Genomic DNA, 26,646 nt, shown 5'->3' on the forward strand with positions numbered 1-26,646 from the left:
TAGAGAGATTTCATACTACAGAACGGTTGTAGTTTAATGGACTACTGCCCCACTGTGGCAGTAACATTGCTGTGCCCATTGTGCCTGTTTCCTTCCTACCACATATACTGCACAACCTTCCCTGGGTGTGAACTCACTTTTCCCCATCCAACATCAGCTGGTTTATATATTTATTATCATCCTCACATTTCCCCTTCGTTTTGCTGATAAATGAATTAAATCCTCTGGTGGTGATGAATATCCAGTGAGACGTGAGGAGGGGTTTACGGGCTCTGGATTGGAGCAATTAGAATGTGGACAAATCGTTTGGCTTTAATTAGATCTTTGAATATCTGATAAGATCTCATTTTTTCATTTTTTTATTTTAACAGCTCTGTTCCTGCGAGATGAAAAAGATGCTAACTTAATCAAGCAAAGTGAGAATTTGATATTAACTGAATCTCTTCATTGATCTTGTGCACACCAGGTGGTATTGAATAGCATGATTTTAAATGCGAGCATGTGATACTGCATAACTTAAACTGACCATTAGAGATGTGCTATGTTTGCAGATTGGGCTGTGTGAGGCATTTGTGATGTGCCCGCTCTCTACCGTCCTTCCTGCTCAATAAATCTTGCTTTTAGGTTCTCCCGCAGACTATGGTTAACCCCGATGAAGATCGCTCTACACTAGATATTCTGTCCAGTACAGCCATGATTGTTCTTTAATATCACTCAAACAGGTCAGTCAGAAAAAATATCCCCCCCAGCTTTTATTCTGCCTCCATGAGCAGTAAAATCAATATGCTCTGGCTGTGCAGCTGGTGGGCGAGGCCGGTGCTTCTAGAGAGGAGCAAATGCACACCAGCGTGCGCACATCCTGCAGAGCACTAATGCACCTCGGGGCTCTGACATCAATTAAGGGAGACAATGGACAACTGTCCTGTGCACTGCAAGCTAAAAGGCTTGAATATGTGAATGCAATGTGGGTGTGATTACGTTTTGGAAGGAACCGCCTTTAATAATAATGCATCTGTTAAAGTGACATTTTTGCACCAAGGCCCTCTTTTATGTTGTGGTAATTTCTAATCATATTTTTAGGAATAGTTTGACCTTTGACCTTTTCTTTACTGAGATAATAAGATTGCTTCGCTCATGTTGTACGCCTAATATGAAGCTAAACCAGCAACTATTTAGCTTAGCTTTAGCATTGAGACCGGAAACAAGGTGGACCAAACTTTTTCTTGGACGTGAGCAGTGACTTACTAGAGGTTTCTTGATAACCTCACGATGATGACAAAACTTCAGGAAGTCACTTCTTCCAGCCAAAAAATCTACGTAACTTCACAAAAAGCACAACTTATCGTTTTTACATTTTCGCACATTCAAGGTATTAATTAGCGAGCTACAGATTTGCTCGAGGTGGATTTTGTTACATTTGGATTGACCTATGGCTTGCTGTTTCCAGACCTTATGCTAAGACAAGCTAACTGTCTGCTATCTGTAGCTTCATTTTAGGTAAAAACAAAATGGTCTTATGCAAAAAAAGGAAATAAGAATTTTTGTGAAAGTCTATTTATTTTAAGGGTCAAACTGTACACAGAGTTATATTGAAAAGAACAGGAGATGCTTTTCAAGTGGTTTCATTCCCAATACTCTGGACTGGATGTTTAATCTTATTTCGTATTAATACATGTTTGTTCTCTCTTTTTCTCTGATAAAAAAGAACAAGTGAATAAGGTGTGAGTCTAAAGTCTTAGTCTGGTATCATTTTTCAGACTGTGTTATGCGTTTGAGTCTGGCCTGTCTGGACACAGTTGGAGCTTTTCCATCTCTACGCTTCCTGCACCTACCGGTCTTCTAATAATAGTAGAGCGGTTGCCAAGGTGCAAATGGTACAACTCAATGTTTTATTTATTTTGTTTGCTCAAATGTATTTACTATCAGAGTGTCAGAACCTTAATCTGCAGCAGAGATGGCCGTCCACGCCCACATCATGTTTTCATTTATGCCTTTTTGTCAGTGGGGGAAGCCATTACAAATTGGTATTACTCGAGGAAATCGAGGAGCAATTCTCTCTTTCCACAGAAGCCATTATTCCATCACTCAATTTAATGCAAATGGATATGTATGTATTCATAAACCAGAAGTAACATCTGAAGATTTTCTTTGTTTAATTTTGAAACAATATTCTGCATAGTACAATTCTTAATAATAAAGAATTCTTAATACTAATAATGTTTTTTCTGTCATTTTGTTTTAAAGGATGATGCTCTCCACCCCAGAAGCAGCAGGATTGGCTGTGACCCCAGTATTTTTCCGCCCTCCCGCCTTCCTCCTCCACACCTCGCTGCACAGAGCTGACTTCAGGTATGCTTGTTCTGCTCTTTTTGGCCCTCTTAAATTGGGTTTCCCCCTGAAGTGCTTCCAGAAAGACGACGGGATAATGTATCAAAAAAGCATCCAGATCAAATCAAAAGCTCTGTGTTCCTCTTGATGGCTGTATCTGAGCAAGGAGGGGCAGGGCATGGCTGACGTCCCAGAGTCATGGCGGGGAGCTGGACTCCAGTATGTCTTCCTCTCCTCTCTCAGAGCGCTCGGTTTGTCACTCGCTATCACCGTCTGTCACGCCACAGAGCGCCACGGCCACACACTCTCCTCACATGCATCTTTCCATCTTGGCCATGATGGCAAGCGGTCCCTCAACACCTCAAAAAGGAAACATGTCATCCCTCTCTTCTCACACTGTGCTAAAAAGGCCCCTCGGCCCCCGGGGGAGCTCTACTCTCCCTCTGTCGATCGATACGCTGAACCCTCGCCTTCATTCATCTACCTATATATCCGTCTTCCTGTCTTTACGCCTTGCCATTTGTCTCCAGTCTTTACCACTTGTCTGTATGCTCACTGAGGATCTCTCAATGGCTTTTGTCAGTGATCAATATACTCTGTACCTCTCTCTTTAAAATATAAATTATGAATATTAGTGGTTTTAATATGGATCTTAAAATCAGGACATCCTGCTCCTGTTATGTCCTCATTACAGTATGTACCGTGAGTGCAATCCTTCCCACTGATGCAAATCTCTCACATTGTAATATATTCCGCCTGTTTGGATTTTGCTTTCCTTAGCATTTCTCTCCAAAATGTACCTTAGATTGCTTTTTCCCCTCTGCATTCAACCCCCACGCAAGCAGTATTGATCGCTCAGTGCACTAATTATCCTGCTTGGCCTGGGATGTCTTTGTGAATTGCAGTCAGTCTTTGATCGACATGTCTGGATGTCTTGCATTACCGTTAAAAAGGGACAGAAGCTGTTTTTATTACAGATATTAAGAGTATGTTTAGGTTTCGATTCCTGATCTTTATATAAACAAGTGTGACACCTTCCTAAATGACCAATATGTCTATCTGCAGTTCCTATGCTGAACAATAAGCTCTTAACTTGGCTGAGCATCACCTACTGTAGGTGGGTGTGTATGTATGAGGGCAGTATTTACATATGCATCCATGCATATGTGATATTCTGTATATATGTATGTGTGTGTGTGTGTGTGTGTGTGTGTGTGTGTGTGTGTGTGTGTGTGTGTGTGTGTGTGTGTGTGTGTGTGTGTGTGTGTGTGTGTGTGTGTGTGTGTGTGTGTGTGTGTGTGTGTGTGTGTGTGTGTGTGTGTGTGTGTGTGTGTGTGTGTGTGTGTGTGTGTGTGTGTGTGTGTGTGTGTGTGTGTGTGTGTGTGTGTGTGTGTGTGTGTGTGTGTGTGTGTGCTTACATGAATGTGCACGCGCCTGTGGGCAAAAGTACAGGTCGGTACATCCTGCTCTGCCGCCATCTGTGCTCAGCCAGGCAACAGGCCACTTCATACTCAGCCTCTCCATACTGCACATTTCTCTGTTTGTTTTTATTCATTGATTTATTAAGTTATTAAAATGTCATCAGTTTTGTGTCAGTATTTAAAAACAAATATGTGCCAGTCTGATGCCGACATTGAATTACCTGGAGCTCCTGAAATATTTAAAATGTATACTTATAGCTAAATTTGTGCCGACTTCAATTTTAAAAGCAGGGTTAGGATTAGGTTTAACTGTGTCACTGAAAGGTTTAACACTTTATCTCTCATTCCCCTTTTTGTAAGATGTGTGCATCTCTATTTTTACACATTCAAAATATGTCTTGAATTAACCGAGGATGTTTAATATTGATATAGTGTCCACCAACACACGGGGGAATCCGTGACCTTAGATTGAATTATACATGTATTTGCGTAGCATTACGATTCTAGATACATCTTCCCACTGTTTCCATGATTACAATTTCCGTTGCGTCTGTAATTGTCAGGCATTATGATGGTAGATTGGTAATCAATAAGGGGCTCAGGAGTCGGTGTCACTGGTGACCTTTGTGTGGGCTCAGAGGAGCCTCGGCCAATGACATTTTAAGCTCAAAGGTCCCAATGGATAAGCACTCATCAGGCTGCGTGTAAATGACACTTTTGGCATTCGGTTTCTAAACAGTGCTCAGCCTGGCAGAACATATAGATGTACCGACGCAATCGGCAGTGTCTAGAATGAGCCGCGCCTATACATCGTAGCATGTAGCCAGAACATATTAAAACAGGTGAGAGACAGGTTACAGAAAGATGCCGACATTGCAGACATAAATAATTCAGTTGTTCAGTGGAATATGCAGACCGGCTTGATAAACTCTAATGAGCTGAAACATCTGTCTGCCGGGGGCATGTTGTGACCCTTGTCGCCCTCTCCATCCCCGTCCATTGGACCCCTCTGTTTGGCACTCCTGTCCTCACCTGCCGACCCAGGGAGTCAGGCTTAGTCGTGCTCAGTATATGAGGATGCCCACCCCAGCGTCAGAGCCATCTGCCAGCTCCCCTCAGGGCGGCAGCCAGGTGCTGGGCACGCTCTCACAGCTCTGCCACAACAGCCCCGCCTGCTGCGATCAGCCTCCTGTGCCAACTGTTGATCATCATGTCCTCTCATTCCCGCCCAGAGACTCCTTATTAACCCAGGGACACGCTGTGCTTAATATAGATTTACAGCAGACTAAAGATGGATTTAGAGTACTACGTTGACATTTTTTGAGGAATTTCCTAAAGCTTCATTGGGACTTTGTTGTGTGTTGCTGTGCTCCTCCTCTGTGTTTGCTGCAGGTCTCCCGGGTTGTTTCCCTTCGAGATGCAGTTTGTGTTGAAGCAGCATTTGACACGACACTGCGCTTATATGTTCACTGCTGCGCTGATGTTGGAGTTATACTCCATAAACACTAGCAACATCGGGACTAAAGTCAAACATGAAGAAACTAAATTCTCGCTAAATCTGTTATGTTTTTTAAATGATCTGAATCCTTTCAGTAGGGTTTCACCAGTGTTTACTGTATGTTTGTGTTGTATGCAAATGACTCCACCAGGAGCTACACAGGAAGCTAACACACAGGGCAGAGGGAGCTTCATTGCTTCTGCTTCACTTTGTCCAGCTTCAGTTAATGATCTGGGTTTTAGGGAATACATGTTTCAGTATCGTCATGACAGCAGCCATTGATTTTGTTTGTTTATCCTTTATTGTTATGGATATACTGTACAATGATGATTTTCCCTACATATACTTCATTACTAAGTTTTCAAATTGTATTATCAATTAGGATCCAGTCACAGTATATTCACTAAACACTCCAAATCCTGAACTTGTATCATGTAACATATAACCTTTGTTATATGATACAAGTTCACTCCTTCAAGTAAATACTCCACACACTTCTGACTCCTATTATACAAAATAATATTATCTTCAATGGATTAGTCACTGAGCTACACTGGATTTAATTCCCTATATTTTCTGGCATTGAAACTGTTGACGTTACATCTTAGAGGCTCATTGTATCCGCTTTCAAGTATTTATGTTAGAAAAAACACTTTTAAGCTTATCACTAACCTCAATTAAAAAGCAAGATTATAGCTTAGCAAGTTATTTGTTTCATCAAAGATTTAACCCTATCAGGGCACATATTAACATCTGCTTTTCTTTCATTTCTTCTTACCCATGGAGCCCTGCAGATAGCCGTGGGGCCACAGGCCTCATTTCTCAGCTCAGTTACTCAAAAAATATGAGTGCCACTTGCCTGGAGAGGGTACTAAACATACTTTATTGCTCTTTAATAATTGCTTTTCCACATTGTTATCTTAATGCAGCCCCTTTTATGGGATCTGAGAAAATACCATTTACTAGCTCTCGGGAGCAGAGTGGCAGTCTTGGATGTGATGTGTCGTGCTACCTGTGTGCCGGTCTGTCTCCCTCCTGCTGTTTGGCTCTTTTAAGAGGCCTGATTCATTGGCAGGCTGTAGCCTTATGATATTAATAGATCTCTTTGCAGTCGGGATGGCTCTCTTGTGTGTTAGCCTAAGTAATATGTTCCCGGACAATGATTCAAGAGCTTTCCTAAGATTGTGATTTTTTTTTAAATAACTGCAGATCATTTCATAATTTGTCATTTTCTGACAGAACTCAGTCGGAAGATGACAAATGATTATTATTTTACTATTAAAATGAAACATTCCTGGTTCTTCAACCAATACTTGGCCTTGTGTTCAAGGTCACAATGTATAGCTGCACTGAGAGGGACTTCATGCATTATGTATGCAATATTTCATTCATTGCTAATTAGCACTTACAGGAAAGGATGCCCCCTGAATTCCCCTGATTTTAGTCACATTTGCATAAATATAATGGGGCACATGAGAGTGTAAAGCCCAACGTCTGTCCTCCCCTAGGGGAGGAGGAGAGGTGTTACTGGGATCTGGGTGCACAAGTGATAATTGTTAGAGATCTGTTATTCCGACGCCCAGTCCATAAACTAAACGGTGTGAAGTGAACAAAGAGACTGGCTAGCAAACACATGAACCTGTAAAAGACAGAATTAAAGATAATTCACTTGATTTTGAAACATTTGTAGATCAATTGAGGTTTTTTTAAAAGTACAATATGCAATTTGACTATGACAGATGGACACTTTTCACTGTATTTAACGTGAGGAAGGTGCATAAATGCTAGTTTTATACAAGTGTAATTATTATTTAAGATTGATGGCAATGTTGATGTGAGCAGATTGAGATCAAACACCAGTGATTCTTTCTGTATAAATGTGATATGCTTTAATTGAACATGTGCGTTACTCAAAACTGGGAATCATAAAAAGAGGGTTGAATAATGGTGGTGATTTGAGTGTGGGGGTTGTGGTTTGAGGGAAGGGTGATACATTATTCACAGGGGTGGGGGCCTTAAGTGCCAAATGAATTTGTTTTTTCTTTCCAGTTGGACGGTAGAATAAATGGACGCTGTCAGTCGTGCAGTAAAGTGCCGTGCATCCATTTAGACAAGTGTTATTGCAGCACAGGAGCAATACGGTTTTAGTGAAGCAGGCCAGCCTGGTGGGTGGAAGCTGTGTAATTATCTCCGGTTCCTATGATGGCAATGATTGTTGAAACAGCCAAGTGGTCCCAGAGCACAGCAGGTGTGGCTGTCAGGCTGCAGGTTTGTAGGCCTGTGGATGTGTGAGTGCACACCAGCAGTTGGAATAGTAGAGACTGAACAGACCAGTGCCTACATTTTTGTATGTTTATATGTGGGGACAATGGTAAACTCAAGTTACTTTTGCGACTAACTTGAGTTGAATTTTTTGCATGGTGGCTAATAATGTCATGAAAACCAACAAGTCTCCCAAAGGATCAAACCCCATCCAAAACACTTTCAGCCTGATATCTTGCCTGTAATCGAGGAACAATCAATAAAGCATTAACAGGTGTTTTTTTCATCTTGCTATATGTCACATCTCTTTATAATTATCTTAGAATATATTTAGAGCAGATTGGTGTTGACAGATATGTCGTGGCACTGATTAAACGGAGCAAACAGATGTTTCTATTTTCCACCATTCTATCTCGTTTTCCACCATTGCTTCTAAGCGACTATGACAACGTGCAAATGCAGAAACACAGACATCTGCTGCATTTCAAAGGACCAGCAGTACGGAAAATGAATACTAATGTTGCCTGACCGTATTTATCTGTCTGACATTAAAAAGAGCTCTACTTATTCTCTGATACAGAAGAAACTTTGAAACTGCCGTACTTTCAGTGGTGTGAGTCAGATAGTGGATATGACAGATGTTTGCCAAGAGATATGGCTTCTGTTGATGCTCACACGCAACTTGGAATGAGATATTACTTCTGCAGGTTTATTTTCTCATCCTGAATCCCTGTGTCGATTTCTGTTTCTGCTGCAGGGACTACTCCGGACAGACAGTAGCAGATAATACATTTTACAGCAAGAATATTAGGAACACACATGAAGTTAACACACTATAGTATACACGACTTGTACCAAATAAGGGGTTTATCCTCTTCAGTGAGTACTGTACAGTAGGTCTCTGCAGTGCAAATACTCACCCGTGCAATACAAATCCTAGCTATGAAATATTTGTTTCATGTAGTCTTGCTTCAGCCACAGTCTGAAGGAGATGTGCTCCTCCTCACACTGCAGTGAGGACACGGTTTGAGATGATCAACACTTACTCGGCTGACTAATGAGGTGGACTCAGAAGGGGCAAAGGGCTGGGTTGAACGTCTTTGTTAGACAGGCCTGCAGCCCCTCTCTGTGCAGCCTTCTCCCGGGGGAGGCCTCACAGACTGCCTAATTGAATCAAGTACACATGGTGCCTCCCTCTTCACAGCTCAGCCCCTCCCCGTAAGAGAGGAGCGAGGAGGAGAGCTCAGGCTTTGATGCTTTTGTTCTCCTCAGCCTCATGGACTGCGGCAGGGGGCTTCGCTGCAACTGGTTGCCCGCTGCTGGGTGGAGAGGCACATCATCACAGCTGCACTCTGACAGTCGCTGCTGTCAATACACTCCTCTGCTGAGGCAGAAGATTGGTGTGTCAGACGCTGCAACACCGTAAATTACATGTCCAGCTACGGATGGAAGGAGCTGGCCCAAACAGAAAGATCGAAAGGTTCAATAGCCCATTAAATCAGAATTTAATAGAACAAAGAGAAACATCACCACAATATAATTCATGTGTCAGTGGGCAGGTGGCCCAGACAAGCAGAACAAACAAATGTTAAGAAGACAAGGACTGTGTGACTACACATAGCTTAGTGCCTTGTATTTCCTCAGCGACCGTCTCTTGTCTTCCTCAAACACGCCCAGACACAGACTACGTGTCCTTGGCTCTCATCGCAGTTCAGCACCCTTATTTCAGAGAGACTGATTGGAGCTGTGCTTCAAGGGAAAGTCTGCTTATTAGATGGCCTCCAGATGCCAGGTTCATAAAGCATCCATTTGTGAGTTAGCGTTCAATTTGCAAAATACAGAACAGAGAGTCTAGCGAGACTGTCTCTGAGACGTGCGCCGCCTCATCTTGCTGACAGAACTGATTTCTATAAATGCCTTTACATTATGTACATCTTTTTACGTAAACATGTCTCTTGTGCTCCAGTTTGTAAACTTTGTTCTGACTTACTTTAAAGTATAATACAGTGAATGATAAAAGGATTTTGTATGTTGATATTTATTTTTGTGTCATATTATGGATACTTTAGGAACAGAGTATTTTACCAGCTAAACATGGGAAAATAGTACCACTGTTTTACTGTAATTATTTGTGTATTGTTCTGGCAGGTATGGGTTGTTAGCCTTAATTCGGACAATCCTTTAACAAAACTAGGTCTTCTTTTAATTAAAAGAAGACCATTTGTAAAGCTGAATTCACTTTGAGTAGGGCTCATAAGTATTTTCACGAGACTCCCTTTACAGCCAGTAACTCAATCATAAAGCCGTGCCCGGAAAGCACTATTGCAATGAACTTGGGCCAGATATGTCTAAGAGGCTAAAATGTAATTGTGGGGAACAGCTGGATTAGTCCAGGCGATGTGTATCCGCTCTTAATGATATTAGAAAGGAGTCTGGAGAGTACCTTCCAGCACACAGCTCTCATTTGATGGGCCACAGGAACGTGATATTCAGACCGCCATGTTAAATCAGGCACTATAAGTTTACAATTTCAATCGTATCAAGGTTAAATAACATCAGCAAAAAATATCAAATTATTTCTTAATCACGCTTTGAGTTTCTCAATAATCTGTGTTTAAAATGCAGATGGCTCTGACACCAGTAATGCATTGACTGTGTGATGGTTTCAAACATCCTTAATCCTGAAATTCTCCATGTTACTCTCAATGAGTTACCCATCTTTCCTGCTTAATGCCAACCAGGAGGAGGGGCCCTTTGGCTGGAGCACCACGCCCATCCTGCTCTCTGTTAGTATCATGTGTTGTCTAAACCGTATCTGATCAACATGAAAATTACAGCTCCTATCCTTTTTTAAAACAACATAACACTATATTAGGGAATTAGATTAATGTTTTGGCTTATCATACCAACATACATTCTCCTTACTCAAGTTGCTGAGTTGAGTTTTGTGTTTTAAAAGACATATTGATTGTAAATCTACATGGGCTTTCAAAAGTCTTCTAACTGAGCCTGATCAATATCCACACTGAGTACACATTTCAAATTCATCAGGCACCCTTATATCGTATTGATTTCGTGCAATGGCTGCCCTGAAAAGAATCTGATTACTTTTGTTCCCGTCGGTCAGAACAAACAGAAGCTTGATAGCAGCAGTCAGGTAGATCCATTGTACAATAATACTTCCACTGTGCCCTTTTGTGATGTCTGACTGAAAGGTGTAAATAGGAAGATAAAGAAAGAAAGGAAAGAAAGGAACAGGGTGTGGGAAAGTATGTTGTATGTATCTTTCTTGAGATTTATCAGCTGAATCCTTCCGTCCCATCTGCTGCTGGCTATAATGAAATCCACATTGTATGATATCAAATTTATCATGCATTTAATTGTCAAGACTACTCCCCAACCATCATCACCACGGCAATGACTTCAATAATAACAGTGCGAATGTGAGAAGCCTTTATGTATTTTTTATTGGCAGGGCTGTGGTACTCCCTACAGGCCGGACCCCGGGATCAGATGCAGTTTAATATATGCAGTCCTACTCCAGCAGAGCTGCAGTGTACAGTAATTTCCGAGCCTCGTGCCGCCGGGCACTGTTGTGGTTTGAGAGTATTGCAGACAAACGGACGGGAAGAGTGGAACTGGTCCTGAATAGTAATAGCTTTACAGAGTTTTGCACACACTGCAGCTGTGCGGTTTAGATACAGCAGAGTCTTGCAGTGTTTCTCACATACAGAGGTTACTGTCAGTCGATCAGCTGACGGGAGATTACATGGGGCCACAGTGACATCTGGTGGCTTTTTATTGTCAATGTGAGGTGTGTTGTGGATTCTGATCGACTTGTTTGCTTTCGACTATATTGGCCATTACAAAATATGTTTCATAAAACACTTTCAGACATCAATAAGAAACCAAAATTAGATTGAAGCCGACTATTTAAGCTAATTTAACTGAAGGTCTAAAACCTTTTCTTACGTAAATGATATTCTTCTCAAATGATTACAACCTTGACTGCATGACTCCTCTCTTTCATCAGGAATGCTTTGCTGTTCTGCTGTTGCCCATCTCTGTTTTGTTAGAGATATTCTAAAGATAATGCAATTAACAAAGCCAACAGGCATTTGGCACTGTCCATGTCTAGATGTAGGCAAAACTATAAGTGATATGAGCTAGCCTTGACAGACAAAAGCAGGAAGAAAGACTATAGAGCAAACCAGAAAGGTGTGGGGGGGGGTCATGAAAGTGGGCGGCTCAGTCTGAGTGTAAATACAAGAGCTGAGTGATTTAGAGACCTTGAACACTGAGGGTCATCACAAGCCAAGGTTCTGAGGGACGTTATTTGGAAAAGCCCCAAGCTCGTGTTTATTATTACCAACATTTTAATCAGTTTTTCTAATGTATAATGTGGCACTGAAATACAAGAAAGAGACATTTATGTAAATGTATACTTTGACTTACCCCACAGGCATGTCCTGGGAAGTAAACCCTGCATAAAGCACTCCATGATTCTACATTTAACAGACAGCAGAGTCATTAAATCGCTTTTCCCAGGCTTATTTACTGCTAATTCCTCAGTTGTTTACCTCGTTGTCCTGTTGTTCGCTGATAAGGACGGAGTGGGGGTGCACTGCGCTTCTCGGCTCCCGTCTGGAGCGCGGGCTGGGCTGCCTGCTGTGTTTGAAGTGTCATGCAGGGGCCTGTATCTTTACCCGCAGCCGGAGCAAACCGTGTAGAACGGATTTTAGAGTCTTCTGCTGTGCCCACCTCAGCTAAATGGGTAACCGCGCAATCGTCTCTGATTTGAATACAGATGTGCTGCGGTTGTTGCTTCACAATGAAGCTGTCCCTGCAGTGTCAGCTATTGTCTGGCCTGTCTTGTATCAGCTCAGCTCCAGCTAATGGCCTCTCAGCTGTCCGTCTATTCAGAGCTGTCCATCAGGAAACCCTGCTGAATAACCCAGGCCTTCTCATTAAGGATCATAGAATGTGCTGCACAAAAAGGGTTGAAGGGTTAACTTTCTCTATCGCACGTTCTTATCCGATTTTAGAAATGTAAATGATGTACCCAGAATGCACAATGTCCCATCACCCCCCCGTGCTCTTCTTGTCTCGGTCGATGTGAGGCTAATGTAAGTCTTTAACCCTCTGATGGACCCCCGGATAATGCCATTATTTCCTCTCTACACATAACAAATGGTCTTTTCCAAGGTTGCATAGAAGCTATATGACTGATGAGTGCATACCAAACAGCACTCTAAGTAGCCATCTTCTCCACAGTAAGTACACACTGGAATGGGAACAATTTATGTGGTCATCATTTGGATCCATTGACCCTATTTGTTATAGCAGTTGCTCTCCTGACCTGCTCGCCCGTACTGGGATAATCAAGATGCAGGCCTTTGTTCTTCAGTCACAGTTCTCATGATCTCCATCTCCTGACGGGTTCCTGGGTGGAAGTTGGTGTTTCTCTCAGAGCTTCGTAATCACATCAGTGGACTTGTGTGACCTCTGGCTCGGGAGGAGTGTGTGGCTGGGTGTTGACATCATTGCATCACATGTATGCCCCCTGATGTAAATTCAATCCGACTGACAGTCCTGCCAAAGTAGGAATGATGTATTACACAACATGCACGCCTTCCAGTCTCTCATCAATCTTCATGCCCTTTTCACAGCCTCAGACATAATGTGGCGTGCTTTTAATTTCAAGAAAAGATGTTTAATTTATTAAGCTTTGTTTGTTTGTTTCACCTGACAATCGTTATTATAGCCACCCAGAATGACTTTCAACTAGATGCCCTTCTTTGCCATTACATTATTTTTACAAAACCAACTGAAAACATTGTTGCTGTATGTGTGTTTACTTCTTCTATGCTAAGTTTCTTATCTCCATATCTTTCACTCTTCGGGTCCCTTTTGGGTACAAGCTACATTAAAATGTTGATGTTTCTCTGAACTATTCAACAGCTAGCTGGCTTCGGTAAATGTCAACTGGCGTGTTAGTCATTAAGATTCGGTTGTCTAGCATTTTGGAAAGGTCATGTGGAGCCGGCAGGGGAAGCAGTCATTGATACTCACTGTGCTGTGGCCGACTGCGACATGGATACCAGCCTGCTGTTGGTAAGGCTTCAGGGATGGTGGAGACTGCTTCATTGTCCCAAGAGGCTTAGTCACACTACTTATACATGTTTGATTAGGATCAGGGATTCACAGAAACGCACCAGATTTACAGTAAAGTAAACATTAAATATTCAATGGTCTCCATAAGTTATAGACTTGGTTTTAATGTACAGTATTGGTATGTATGTATTTACTAACCTGGTTCAAATTGAAGGCTGGCTTGGTGTCTCAATGCAAAAATGAATTACTCTAATCTCTTCTTGTAATAGCTTGTATGATTCTAACTAAGTGGAATTACTTAACTACTGTATTTAAGAACACATTTAAAATACTTGTACCGTAATCAAAATCTGGTGGTTCCCAAGCTCCTGTTGGCTTATGGTTATAAATCAAATAGATATTACCAGGCAGTTAGTGTAAAAAATATCCAAAGTCAAAACTGTTCGGTCATACTCGTAGAATGATGATTCAATGGTGGGCTGTTTGCTCAAATCGGATTATTATTTTGTTGCTTTATTTCATTTGCATCACTGTTACTGAGCTGTTTGCACTCGTTCACACACCAGTCATTACGCTCAGGGCTGACCCTGCTTTTAGGTGCATGTCCTGTTTGTTGACGGAGCGTCACCGGAGCATCACCGTAATTGACAGATGTTGATTTACTGATAATCCTTGGCTTTGGTCTCACTGTGGACCTCATAAGGAGTGGGATTGGCTTGCAGTCTCACACGTCCTTGAATCAAAACTGCATGTTGCCCTTGACACACACCTATCTCTCCCCTTGGTCAGTGTCCCTCTCTCTCTATTGCCACATTTAAAAACCTTTATAGCCACATACCGCCTCACTGCAGATGTGATTTTGCTGACAGGGGCCCAGTTATGATTACATACAGAGCAAGATTTCAATTTCTCCCGGTAGCGCAGTAATTACATTTGTTGGTGACACATTTTAGTCACAGCTGGTTGCATCAACAATAAGTGAAATGTAATGTTGCAGAATTAACGCTATTGCACATAGAGACTAAATACAGATCAGTTATTACAAGTTGTGTTTAATCAGAATTTGAATTCCAACATTTCCAAAATACAATTCAATTCTATAATAAATGATAGCTTACATTTTAAATGTTTACATTTCAAACTAGAATGATGCAGTTATTTAATATTTCCATATCCTCATCTATATACTCTATATTACTCTAATATAACTATGAGAAATGTAATAGTAAGAGTTATTATTAAATATATACATTTAGTGTAAACTATACAATGTCTCTACTGAGTGTCAAAATGCACATCCGTCTGTTTCATATCTCCAACTCCATCCAGACTAAAATACTTAAGAGAAATGAGAAAGGATTTTTTATTACATGCAAGTGAAACTGTTTCACTCTTGTTTCTCTTTTCTAATCCCATTATTTCTTGATTAAAGTCTCTGCTGCAGCAAAGTAATAAAAGAGAAGCTGCCACACTGCTGTGCTGGATTCCTGTGGTGACGGGAGAGCAGCTGGCGTGCAAACCACTACATCCTCTTTTCTCAGTTTATTTTCTCCTTTCTGATTCAGTTATCCAACACCTATTACCTGCGTGTTTTAGCACAGTACAAGTATTTCCGCTCGGCTCGTCATTTGTGAATGGCACCATGGGATAGTGCTTTTAGAGAGAGGAAAGATGGGGAGGATGCTGAGGTCAAATGTGTGAAAAGAGGAGAAAGAGTGAAGTCTGGGTCAGATGAAGGTTTGAAAGAAATAAAAAGGTAGTGGACAGGAAAATGTCTAAATGATGGACGTAAAGAAAGCTTCCGGGAGCCGCCTTGCTCTGGCAGGCTAATTGAAGCTCTGAGCTGTCACTCCAATGAAGAGGCCATTTGCTGCATTTTTGGAGGCTGTGTGCTGAATTCTGATTATGTTACAGAAAGCCTAGACCCCCCCTACCCCCCCCCCCCCTCTCCTCTCCTGCATGGGGACACACAGCACACATCCCACTCCCCTCCACAGCTCTCCACAGATTATATGTAACAGGGTCAGAGGCATTCTGAACACGACAAGCTACCGCAAAGCAAAACATGTGCATATGAATCATTTTGTAAATTTGTCGGGCGGTCTCATACATGATAATGTGATATTAGACTCTGCGGGAAGTGTTTTCACTTGTACAGGTTTTCCCTGGTTGGATTAGAAGAAATTATGTCTTCTAACAGAGCACATAGCTGCGAGCATCCAGTGAATTATTTATCGTGAATTAAAGCAGCCAGTTATAAAAATATTTATCTAAAAACTGCCAGACTGCAAGACTAGGCTTTTTAAATGTGTAGCTGTAACAGAAATGCACGTACATGGTTACATAAAACTGTGTTGAATTATCTGCCAATGTTGGGTTTAGCTAACTGCATATTGATACCATACGGTCTTTATGTGTTCACATTTGAACCAACTTTTCAAGTGGTTGTTTTTGCCATTTTAGGTAGCTGTGTTGAGCTAATTTGTGTCAAACACTATCCATTGCCTGTCCACTGTTTATCTCTCATACATTTAGCAGAACATGCATGCGTGGACAAATGAACATACAGTATATAACATTGTTTTCACAGATTGCAGATAAAGTCAATTGAGATAGTAAGAGCAGTGCCAGGCACAGTCTTTTACATAATAGATTACTCTTCCTTCCTGCCCCCTTTTTTAATCATTTGGTTTTAATCAAATCTTGTGCCATCAATGATGGTCTATTCCTGCCTAATGAGCTACCCGAGCAGGAGAGTTATCGATCCGTGCTATCGACGGTTCCACATACATTTGCTTATAAGCAAGTGCACAGAAAAAAGAGAACTGAGTATATTCTTTCAATTTTTATGAAAATACAAACATTTGGATATACATTGCTATTTGAACATGTATCCAAAAATCACCTGAGCTTTTTCATAGTTTTATATTTGAATTCAAATCAAGTATTTCTTCATCATGGAATTACAGATTTGACATCAGACTCTCACTGAGTTGAGTGAATGCTCAGAAGGAGCCACAGGTGCTACACAGCACTTCACTAAATCATTAGTCAGTCCCCATCAATCTGTTTATCCATAGACAAGATTCATGTGGGGGCTGGCATTTACTGATCCGGAACCTCCCTTTGATTGAATTGATTTGTCTGCTGTGCCTCCAGGTATGAAGTTAAAGGTTGATTTTCTTTACAAAACGCTCAAATCTAAAGTGAAACGTGGCAGAAGTACTCAGATTTACAGCAGACAACAGTGCAGAGATACTTTATTATAAGTAAAAGTCATTTAGAATTACACTAGTAATAAAAACATATACTTAACGTACCAAAAGTATTTATTATTATGCAGATTGGCCCACTTCAGGATAATTAATAATAAATGCTAGTATGTAAAAATGGTACGGTAATTGTAGCAAGGTAATTAAAAAAAGACCACTGCAAACAAGGTATTGTATAGGTATAGGAATTGAAGCTGTAAATACATTCTTTACCATTGTTTTACTTTGGGTTGAATTTGAAACATGATACTAAATTATTTTGTACATAACAGGAATTAAACTCCTTGGCCTGAAAGTTGCTAAGGCTGGTGTTGTGGTTACAGGTTGATTGTTCTGATTTAATGACAGAGCTCCAACTCTCACATCCACCATCAGTTACGTGTTCGCTCCTCTGGTGAGGACTCTGATATTTTCTGTCGGATGAAGGCCTCGAAAAAGACTAAATCACTTAGCAACCCTGCAGAAGTAAAGGTAGGCTCCTTTAATGTGGAGGTATGTGTGTTACCTGTAGGAAGATAATAGAAAATGCCTCTTTTTCATGTAATTCCTTTGAATGCGTGCTACCTGGCAACCACAGTATTTGACAATGTACACTGTATATGCATGGCTCGTGTTGAAGGACTTAAGGGCTGTTGACTAAGTGCTCTCTTGTTATAGAGTGGGTGCTGTATGCATAGTGATGTAACAGCCTTTATATTCAAGAGATGAAGAGGTAGAACAGGCCACACACAAGCACCGTGAGTACTGAGGGGGCATAGCTACAATGTTTTTGGGATAAAATCTTTCATTTTCTGTAAAAGTACAACTTTGCTTGCCCAACCGACAGCCAGCATTTACAAAATGAATGCTGCGCCTGCTTGCTTGTGGTTTATTGTGTGTATTTAACCCCTGTATGTTACTGAAATCAGATGTACTTTATAGTCCAACAAACTAAACTACAGTAATACTATTGGTTAACATCTAGTTCAGAACCAATTTGTGGGAAAATGAAATAAGGAATTTGTTAACCATTTTCTGTGCCACAGACTGGACCTATATATTTAATGTGGTGTTATTTAAGTTTGGGGGTCAATTACACCACACCAAGGTCAAACTCCTTAAGAACATTCTCTAATAAAATAAATCCTGATTTTGGGAGGGACATCTCTTTGTAAACTTCAACACATATTACAAATAAAGAGCATATGAACATCCACTTTATCCATGTTATACAGCTGGGGTTTCTGAGAAACAGAACAGTTATTTAATTTTTCAGAAGACTTCTGAAGATATCGGTTCAAAATTAAGTTTATAAGCAGTTCTGATAAAATGTGGAAAAGTCAAGTATTAATCTGGTAAAACAATGTTACAGAACATAAGGTTGATGTTTCTTATGAGCTATTTCTAGCCCAGTGTCGAAATGCATGTTATAAATGTGACCAGTATTTCCTCTACATCTTATTTTCTGAAGGATGGATACAACCTCCCATCCCATGATGCCCTTGCACAGATCCTACCAAATGGTCGCTACCTTTTCAAAGGAGCAAATCCAAGGCTTCAGAGGGCAGCCCAACGAGAACCGGAGAGACCAGAGGCCAAGCAACCCAACATAAACCACACCTATCATATACATCGTCCACATCAACGGTGAGGAAAACAGCTACATGCCAGAGGCATGGATTTACCGTCTTGATCAATGTATGAATGACATTTTAGTAGGATTAAAACAAATTATGTCTACGTGTTATTTCCCTAATCCATTATTTGTATTAAACGTGTTCATGCCTCAGACCCCCACTGCATACGGATGAGGATGATCACCGCATGGCAGAGATCACCAACCTCCAAACTAAGGTGATTAGACAAAATCAATACCTAAACTCTTGAATCAGTGAAGCAATCCCCTCGGTCACATTTAGTTAGTGAACAGGGACATGGAAAAGCGCATGGGACGGGACAGTATAGTGAAGCAGTATCACAGATCAGTGACAAAATGGCAGATAAAAAAGGATTAACATTTCCTAGACTAATTGCACTCAAAGAGGTTCGAGAACATTGGGGGGAAGCTATTGGCCCGTTGTGTTATTTAATGTTTATCATAACTACTCCTGTGTCTGAAATGTTTTCTTCATAATTATATTTAATTAAATATCTCATTATCACAATACACTCCAGCTGCCTTCTGTCTGAGATACAAGTGTCCCAAAGTGACAGCATGTATGACAGCAAGGCAACTCTAATGTCCCCAAATCACAGTGAGATGAGGGAACCTCCGGTATTCACAGGCAGAGGAGGACTCCCCTTTATGTTTTGACACATGATTGGACTCTCCAGACTCATCATGGGGAGGCGTCCTTCCCATCATGCCTGTGGGCCCCCAGTGGAGACACCATCTCCTCTACACTCATGATTGTCACCTTGTCCTTGCCCTTTCAATTAGATGCTCAATTTCACTCTTGTGTCCCACGGGAGTCCCAACCACACCATCTGAGATTGGAATGATCGTCGCCCCCTCCTCATACATGCAGCTGGACCCTGCTCTCAGTTTCCATTCAATTCTGTCTTTTCAATGTGAGTGAATGAGCATGTGTCAGAGCAGAGAACAATGAGCGTGTAGAAGCTGCTAGACAACACGCACACACCTTCCACAGAGACATGTCTTGATAACAGGGCTCTGCAGAATCGTAAAGCCAAGGAATTGCATCATTTTCAAAGGGAAAGAAGGGCAAAATATGTAGACAAAACAAACAAAAAGGCTCAAGATTTTATTTATTCAGTCTTGTTTTTGTGTCTGCTTTCCTGAAATACCCTCATGAATTTGGCATGAGTTTTTCCTCAGTTCAGTAAATGGGCTTTCACACAAGATGCTACGCGAATGCACGACTAGGATTTATCCAAACACCCTGCTTAAAGCTCCCATGACAAACAAGCTTCACAGGATAGGGTGTCCCTTTTGGATTTGAGAAGCCCAAGTCATCAATTCATTGTACCGAAACCTTAGTCAATCGATTACAAGAACAGATAGAGCGATAGAACTATTAACAAAGCACTTATATACTAATAAAGGACTGGCTTACCTAAAGCCAGTTGAGTAGCACTTTAAATGTTTTAGCTCTATGAAACCTGATGTACTTATATGATTCTGTTTTCTTCAAGTTTGTATTTTGTTGGTCGAACGCACTTATTGTAAGTCGCTTTGGATAAAAGCGTCAGCTAAATGCAATGTAATGTAATGTAATGTAAAAGAACATCACACGCAAAATGTTCTCTCTTTTGGCTTCCAGTTATGTCCCATTTCCCATGTCTACTATCCCAAACAAGCAGAAAACAATTATTCTTTGAGAAGCTTAGACTTTGTGATAAACTGTACAGATAACATATACTTGCTGTGGGATGTTTTCATATTCTCCTGGTGTAGAAAAAGGTTTTGTTGTCTACATACTGGAGGACACCTTTAAAGACGTGGGGTTGAAGAGACATCTAGTGGTGGTGGTGATATACAAACATCACCATCAAATGTATGGAATATTCTTGTGCCATCTTTTGTTCCTGGAAATATTATGTGTATTGTATTAAATGGCGTGAAACTAACCTATGACATCTTAACATCAGGAAGTGGAAAACTATCGCTCAGCCATGGGTAAGATGGCAGAAGACATCATAGCGCTGAGGACACAGATGGTGAGGTTGGAGGCAGAAAACAGCCAGCTCCGCTCTGCTCTGTCTCTGCAGCAGGACCTCGGCAAAGACCTGTTGGACGACATCCACGCCATGACCAGGGCTGAGATTGCTAATTATATAGGTAACCTGAGATGGCAAAAGTAAACGCATCCTTTACTCAAGTAGAAGTACAGATACTCGTGTTTAAAAATACACTGGTAAAAATAGAATTACTGACTAAACGTATTTACTCAAGTAAAAGTAAAGAAGTATGGGCTTCAAAATGTACTTAAGTAAAGAGTACCCATAACTACCAGCTGTTTTAAAGAGTAACTGACCTCCCTTTATATTAATAGAACAATAATGTCATTGTTAGCTACTGAATGTTTCGAAGCTGAACAATGGCAAAATGACAAAGTTTTCATTGATCCCTCTTCTTTAGAGAAGACCAGGAAATGATGGATACACGGATCGTGTTAAAATCAATAGGCACGCAATGACTCTAAATAATAATAATCACGCCACCAAACACAGATTAAAACTAAAGTAACGAGCCTCTTTTGAAAATATAAGAAGTATAAAGCACAGGTATTTGTGTTAAAAATGTAAGAAGTAAAAGTAAAAAGTCGCCAGAAAGATAAGTAGTGGAGTAAAGTACTGATACCAGAAAAAAGTACTTAAGTACATTAACAGAGTATTTGTACTCCAGTACTTCCCACCTCTGTAGGTAACCACAGCAGAGAAGTAAAGCTTTCATAACCCAACCATATACATGTATATGTTTCCTGCGTTAAACTGAGCCTGAACCAAAACCAAACCAAAAAATGCAAAAGCAATAGTTGTCATTTGTTTCCTTAAAGTTGAGATCAAAAGTAGAAAAATAATTTCATTCATTAATGTCATAAAGTTTATAATCCAATCAGCAGTTGTTGAACCTTCAGTTCATATCGGATGGATTAAGGGCATTTCTCTGGCAGATGAAGGAGGGATGTTGGAAGGTGGCTCGCTGTGTGCCAACTAATCCTTGTGAGTGTCTATTCCCAAGCAGACTGTGCCTTTTTGCGATAAGGCACCTCATTTTGGCCATGGACCCAGATAAGCTTTGTGGGTAGTTCATCCCTTATCTCCTGAAGGACAGTTTGCGACCCTCAATGAAAGGATGTTCATGAAGGTCTCTCTGCTGGCAGCAAAGCAAAGGAAACTGATTTAACTCCCACCCGACAGAAAATCCATTACATTTCAAAAGTTTTATTGATGTTTTTTTTGTATCCGTGCTGTTCAAATGTCTATGCATCAAAACTGATATGCTAATCATTCTCAATTTGAAACGTCACTGAAATGTTTCATACGTTACATACAGAGCAAATGTTGAGTCTCAACTTCTATAAAATAAGCTGTGCCTTTTCTTCTTTCAACTAATTATGTAGCAAAATAAAGGAACATGTATATGCCTATGAAAATCTGTTCAAATAAATGGCTTACATGTAGAATTATCATGCTCCTCTGTATGATGTGTCTTCCCCTCTTTTTTTAGCCTCTCTTAAATTTAAGCTGGCCAATGAGACCAGTAAAGCCGCCTCTCAAAGGGACCGAATCCAAAATTTGCAGAACGATCTGATCAAGGTTAAATAACATTAAAGTAATACATGTCAGTGTATACAGTACATAGTGTTAATATAGTTCTCTAGCTTTATTTGTGTGTTGAGCAGGAAAACGACAGTGAGAAGGAGCTACTAAAGCTTCAGAGAGTTCTCCAGCAGCAACAGGAGGATTTGCAGCGCTGCCACAGCCGCTTGGCAAAGATGGCAAACTTGGAGGCAACAGTGAAACATCAGGAAAAGGTGAACAGTCTGTTTCATCTGTATCAAAACAGGGAATGCTTCCTTCTATGACAGCTTGAAATGTATGTTGGCATAATATTCTGTAAACTTGTTCCATCCAATTTGCAGGTCATTGAGAAGATGGAGAAAGCATTAGATAGCAAACTCATAGAGAAGAGTAAACAGACTGGTGACAGAAGGCCTTTGGTAAATAGGCAAAAAGGTAGGTGGTTTCAATGCGGTGAGATACAAAACACAAAACAAAATGTGCAGAAGCAATGAAATGTTTTCATTATATGTAGGTGGCACTGATAACAGAAAGGAAGAGATAGAGTCAGCCCGGGCAGCAGAAAACAGTCGTCTCAGAGGAGAGCTGGACAGGATTCACCGGCAGCCGGCCCCAGTTATTAAACAGCAGTCAGCCCAGGTACACCTACACTTTATAGACAGGACTCACATAGTGTGATGTGAAAATTGTGTTTTACTGTCATCAGATTAAGTGTTTGGGGATTGGCAGCTCAGATTTCTTTTGAGAATATATTTGAAATGTTATTGTCCTACTCATATATTGTATTAAAGTTTCTGAAATCTAAATATGTCATGTACCTTCAGAGAAAAGAAGCCCTTCCAGTCGAGGAGCGAATTAATCTGGAGAGGGCAGAGGCAAGAGTTCAAACACTGGAGGCTCAGGTGAAACAAATATAAAATATGTACACAGTATTTTATTTGTATTCAGTCACTTTTAAGTTTTGCATTAATGTTTAAGAGGATGATTTGCCTTGGTTTGCATGTATTACAGTTGGAGGAGAACTCTAATTTATGGGGGAGAGAAAAACAAGAAATGTTGACCAAACTGAGCGAGCACAGGCATGGCTTCGTCCGGACGTCCACCACAATCCTTAATAACGTTCCTTCGGTCAGTTGAGTGCTACTTGCTGTAATTTTACATGTGCTTTATGAATTATTTTATGTGACATGGGCAATTTTTGCTTCTTACAGAGATCTGTACCAGAATCATTGAGTGAGCAAAGCAGACAGAGGAAGCAGAAGAAGTCCTGTTGACCCAGACTAAACATAAACACTCACAGTTTTCTTTGATTAAATATTCCAAATAAATTCATACATTTAGATAAACTAAAAAAAGACATTTTACAAGACATATTTTGAATCGAATATTTTATTAATCTTTTGGAGATATTTGTTAAATACCTTTGCCATGTGCACACAGAATAAAGCATCATGAAATTGTTTGGAATATTTTACACACAAACACTACACATTACTATCACTTGTACAATTACTCATTGAGTGATATACAGTATAGTTATGTTTCATTAGTTATTGAATTACAGAGGTAAATAGTTCTTGATGGTTATTAGATTTTTCTTTCTTAATGTTTCCTTGCTTTCCATCAACATATTAGGTTATCAGTAGTTATTTAGTATTTAAATGCTTTGGAAAGCCTTTTACAATTGTGTGATAAAGGTCTGGCTTATCATGCACAAAACATTTCTCTCTAAGTTGTTGTTACCGACTAATATGTAAGGGCTTCAAAGTCAAGATTATCGGTTTCTCTGGTAAGAGGATGAGCTCAAAGGTACTCTGCACTTCCACATGGCGCTCTTTCTCCACCCTGAAGTTCTCAAGCATCTGCAAAGACAGGAGATAATACACACAGTTACAGTGCTGTGTAAATGAGACACAAAATATAGAAATACATCTTATTCTCTGTTTATCTCACATGGATGAGGAAGATTTGCATCTCGGTCTCAGCTATTCTGCGTCCTAAACACTGACGGGGGCCAAAGCCGAAGCCCAGGCTCCTGAAATAGTGCGTCTCTGTCCTCAGCCAGCGGGAGGGCTGATACTGCTCCGGACGGGGAAACACTTTGGGGTCTCTTCCCATTGCATACAGTCCTAGCTGGACCAGAGTCTAAACACAACCCAAAGAAAACACAGAAAGATAAGCAGTTGCCATAACGTAAGCAAACACAATTATATATGATCTAATTATGTTTTTGTAACTGCCTCTTACCCCAGCTGGGATGTGGTAGTTTTGAATGATGATATCTTCTGTTATATATCTTTGCAAGCTCACTGCAACTGGGTGTAACCTAAGGGATCAAGGTAAAAAGTCTATATTAGGAACTTTGTGGACGACACAATTGCCATCTAGTTAGTAAGGAAAGTATTACTACATAACTGAAAGAGGCAAACTTTGCCCCTAAAAAAATGACATCTACCATCCCTAGCCTATCATTAACAATGTTGTATGAGTGGCAATGCAATCTTTGTTTCACCTCAGTGTTTCCTTCAAAGCTCCTTTGACCAATGGAATGCGCTTCAGCATCTCCAGCATGTCTCCCTGGCTTTCAGCCCGCGCTGCAGCCACCTCCGCCCTCAGCTCCTCCTGGAGGTTGGGGTGCCTCGCTAGTTCATACAACGTCCACAGCAGTGTTATAGAAGTCTGAAACACACAAGCAGAATCAAGCAGTAAGCAAAAAATAAGTCACATTCTGGGAAGTAAAGGATTTTTCAAATGTTTTACTTACCGTATCTACTCCTCCAGCCATTAGCTCAGTGATGCTGGCCTTGATGTCTTCAATGGAGAGCTTGTCCAGCATGAGCAGGCTGGCCAGGACTCCTGGGTATTTCTTCGGAGTGCCAGCTTCAAGACGTAACTGCCTGTAGATGTTGTGGATGCAGCGGTCCGCTGATATATGAAAAATAATACAAATTCAATTATAAACTGCAATGTGCACAGTGCAATTAAAAACTAGAAGAAGTTACTTTTAAAAAAACAGAACTTAGAGTCTATTTGTGACAGTCAAACAATATTTGAAATGTCTTACCTTGGTTGAAGATCCCATCCCAAGCCTCCACATGGTCCCGCCATACCTTAGCTCCAACCTTCCTCAGCAGAGCAGGAGGTATGTACAGCATGGGTGTGGTAGTCTTGAACATGACGGTGATGCAGTTGATGAAATGTTGAGCTTCAGGGTCGATGTAGTCCAGCATCAAACCCAGACGCTCCCCATACAGCACTGAACTCACAGCTGGGTAAAACAGAGAAAACAAAGAATATGTGAAAATAAAATGGGACTGGCCAACAGAGTAAAATACATTATAGTTTTATATAAAAAAAGAGAAAAAGTAGTCTTACACTCCAGTGCGTATTTAAAGAGCTCTTGAGAGAGGTCAGTGGTCCATTTGTTTTGGCCAGTTCGCATTATCTTTTTGTGAACTCTGGCCACAAAATCCTGGCCCACTTCCTCCAGTAAAGGAACAAAGTTTCCCAGCATCTTTGGGGAAATCACCTCCTTGTTCAGAATCACACGGTTTGATCTCCAGTCTTCTCCATTCCTGTGGACAGATTGGATGCTAACTTAGACAAGACACTAATAGCCGCAATGTTATGGCAATTGGTTAAACCCTTGGTTCCATGCAAGTGTCAATATATTGGTGAAACAGAATTCATTCAGGTGGGTAAAGAGAGCACTTACTTTAGTAAAACCCCATATTTGCGATTCCTGTAGTCTCTGTATGATGTCCAGGCTTCAACTTTCAGTCTTTTAGGGTAATTGCCCTCCGCTTTGAACAGGATAGCAGCATCTTCAGGATTGATGATATTAACGCTTTCGTAATAACCTACTTTTTCCCTGACATACAGAAAGTAAAAGGAAAAGAGGCACAAATATGACATGTCAGCCTCGTTTTCAGAAAACATGGACTTGTAGATTTACGGTAACAACTGTTTTTCAAGAACATAAATGTTTATATTTAGACCAGAAAATGCATTTAAAACATGTCATTATTATTTGTGCCTGCTTATGTTGTTGTTTTCTAATTATTCGATACCGTAGTGTCATCTATAGCTATTATCTACTATTTTTGCAATCTTCCATACCTGTAAATGGGTCCAAAAGTGTTGAAGTTCTGCAACATGATACGGTGAAGGTTTTTAAAGCCATCCAGTTTCCAGAAGTTGTACAAGTTGGCCGCTCCATTCTTCCACAGTCCAGGAATCTCACTGAAAGGCCTGACCATGTTGCTGTCTGAGTACGCCTGTCTGACTGCCGGCACACTGCTGCTGCAGCGCACACCGGCTGTCAGCACCATTACCGGACTGCGCCAAACACTCGACCCAACCATCATGTCAACATAAATTCTCACTCTGCTTTACCTTCAGCAGTTACTCTGGATCACCCAGGGACATCTGTTGCAAAACAAGGAGGCTGGTCTAAATAGTTGTCCCTCCTTGCTGGGCTAATCAGGGCTCCCCAGTTCATCTC

At 40.8% G+C, this 26,646-nt stretch overlaps 2 protein-coding genes across 5 annotated transcripts in view; one reads left to right on the forward strand and one right to left on the reverse strand.

The window, feature by feature from the left end:
- ccdc33 (coiled-coil domain containing 33) overlaps positions 1 to 23,442 on the forward strand; it is a 43,988-nt gene extending 20,546 nt beyond the window's left edge. For all 4 annotated transcript variants that reach the window (XM_034085028.2, XM_071203516.1, XM_034085029.2 and 1 more), the window contains 12 exons: positions 2,245 to 2,349; positions 17,219 to 17,366; positions 18,346 to 18,521; positions 18,665 to 18,728; positions 20,487 to 20,676; positions 22,069 to 22,157; positions 22,244 to 22,375; positions 22,484 to 22,577; positions 22,657 to 22,781; positions 22,967 to 23,044; positions 23,154 to 23,270; positions 23,354 to 23,442. In XM_034085028.2, the coding sequence (XP_033940919.1) occupies positions 17,316 to 17,366; positions 18,346 to 18,521; positions 18,665 to 18,728; positions 20,487 to 20,676; positions 22,069 to 22,157; positions 22,244 to 22,375; positions 22,484 to 22,577; positions 22,657 to 22,781; positions 22,967 to 23,044; positions 23,154 to 23,270; positions 23,354 to 23,416 (1,179 nt within the window). In that variant the 5' untranslated portion in view covers positions 2,245 to 2,349; positions 17,219 to 17,315 and the 3' untranslated portion in view covers positions 23,417 to 23,442. The remainder of the gene's footprint in view (positions 1 to 2,244; positions 2,350 to 17,218; positions 17,367 to 18,345; positions 18,522 to 18,664; positions 18,729 to 20,486; positions 20,677 to 22,068; positions 22,158 to 22,243; positions 22,376 to 22,483; positions 22,578 to 22,656; positions 22,782 to 22,966; positions 23,045 to 23,153; positions 23,271 to 23,353) is intronic.
- A 71-nt stretch (positions 23,443 to 23,513) lies between these two features.
- cyp11a1.2 (cytochrome P450 family 11 subfamily A member 1, tandem duplicate 2) lies at positions 23,514 to 26,567 on the reverse strand. The gene is made up of 9 exons (XM_034085025.2): positions 26,262 to 26,567; positions 25,858 to 26,013; positions 25,518 to 25,717; positions 25,207 to 25,410; positions 24,907 to 25,067; positions 24,655 to 24,821; positions 24,390 to 24,468; positions 24,096 to 24,287; positions 23,514 to 24,004 (listed from the first exon to the last, which is right to left on the reverse strand). Exons 1-9 carry the CDS (start codon positions 26,507 to 26,509, stop codon positions 23,882 to 23,884), a joined length of 1,530 nt encoding a protein of 509 aa, XP_033940916.1. The 5' UTR covers positions 26,510 to 26,567; the 3' UTR covers positions 23,514 to 23,881.
- Positions 26,568 to 26,646: the final 79 nt, after the last annotated feature.

This window comes from Pseudochaenichthys georgianus, chromosome 6 (genome assembly GCF_902827115.2).
Source record: "Pseudochaenichthys georgianus chromosome 6, fPseGeo1.2, whole genome shotgun sequence".
Classification (NCBI taxonomy): Eukaryota; Metazoa; Chordata; class Actinopteri; order Perciformes; family Channichthyidae; genus Pseudochaenichthys; species Pseudochaenichthys georgianus.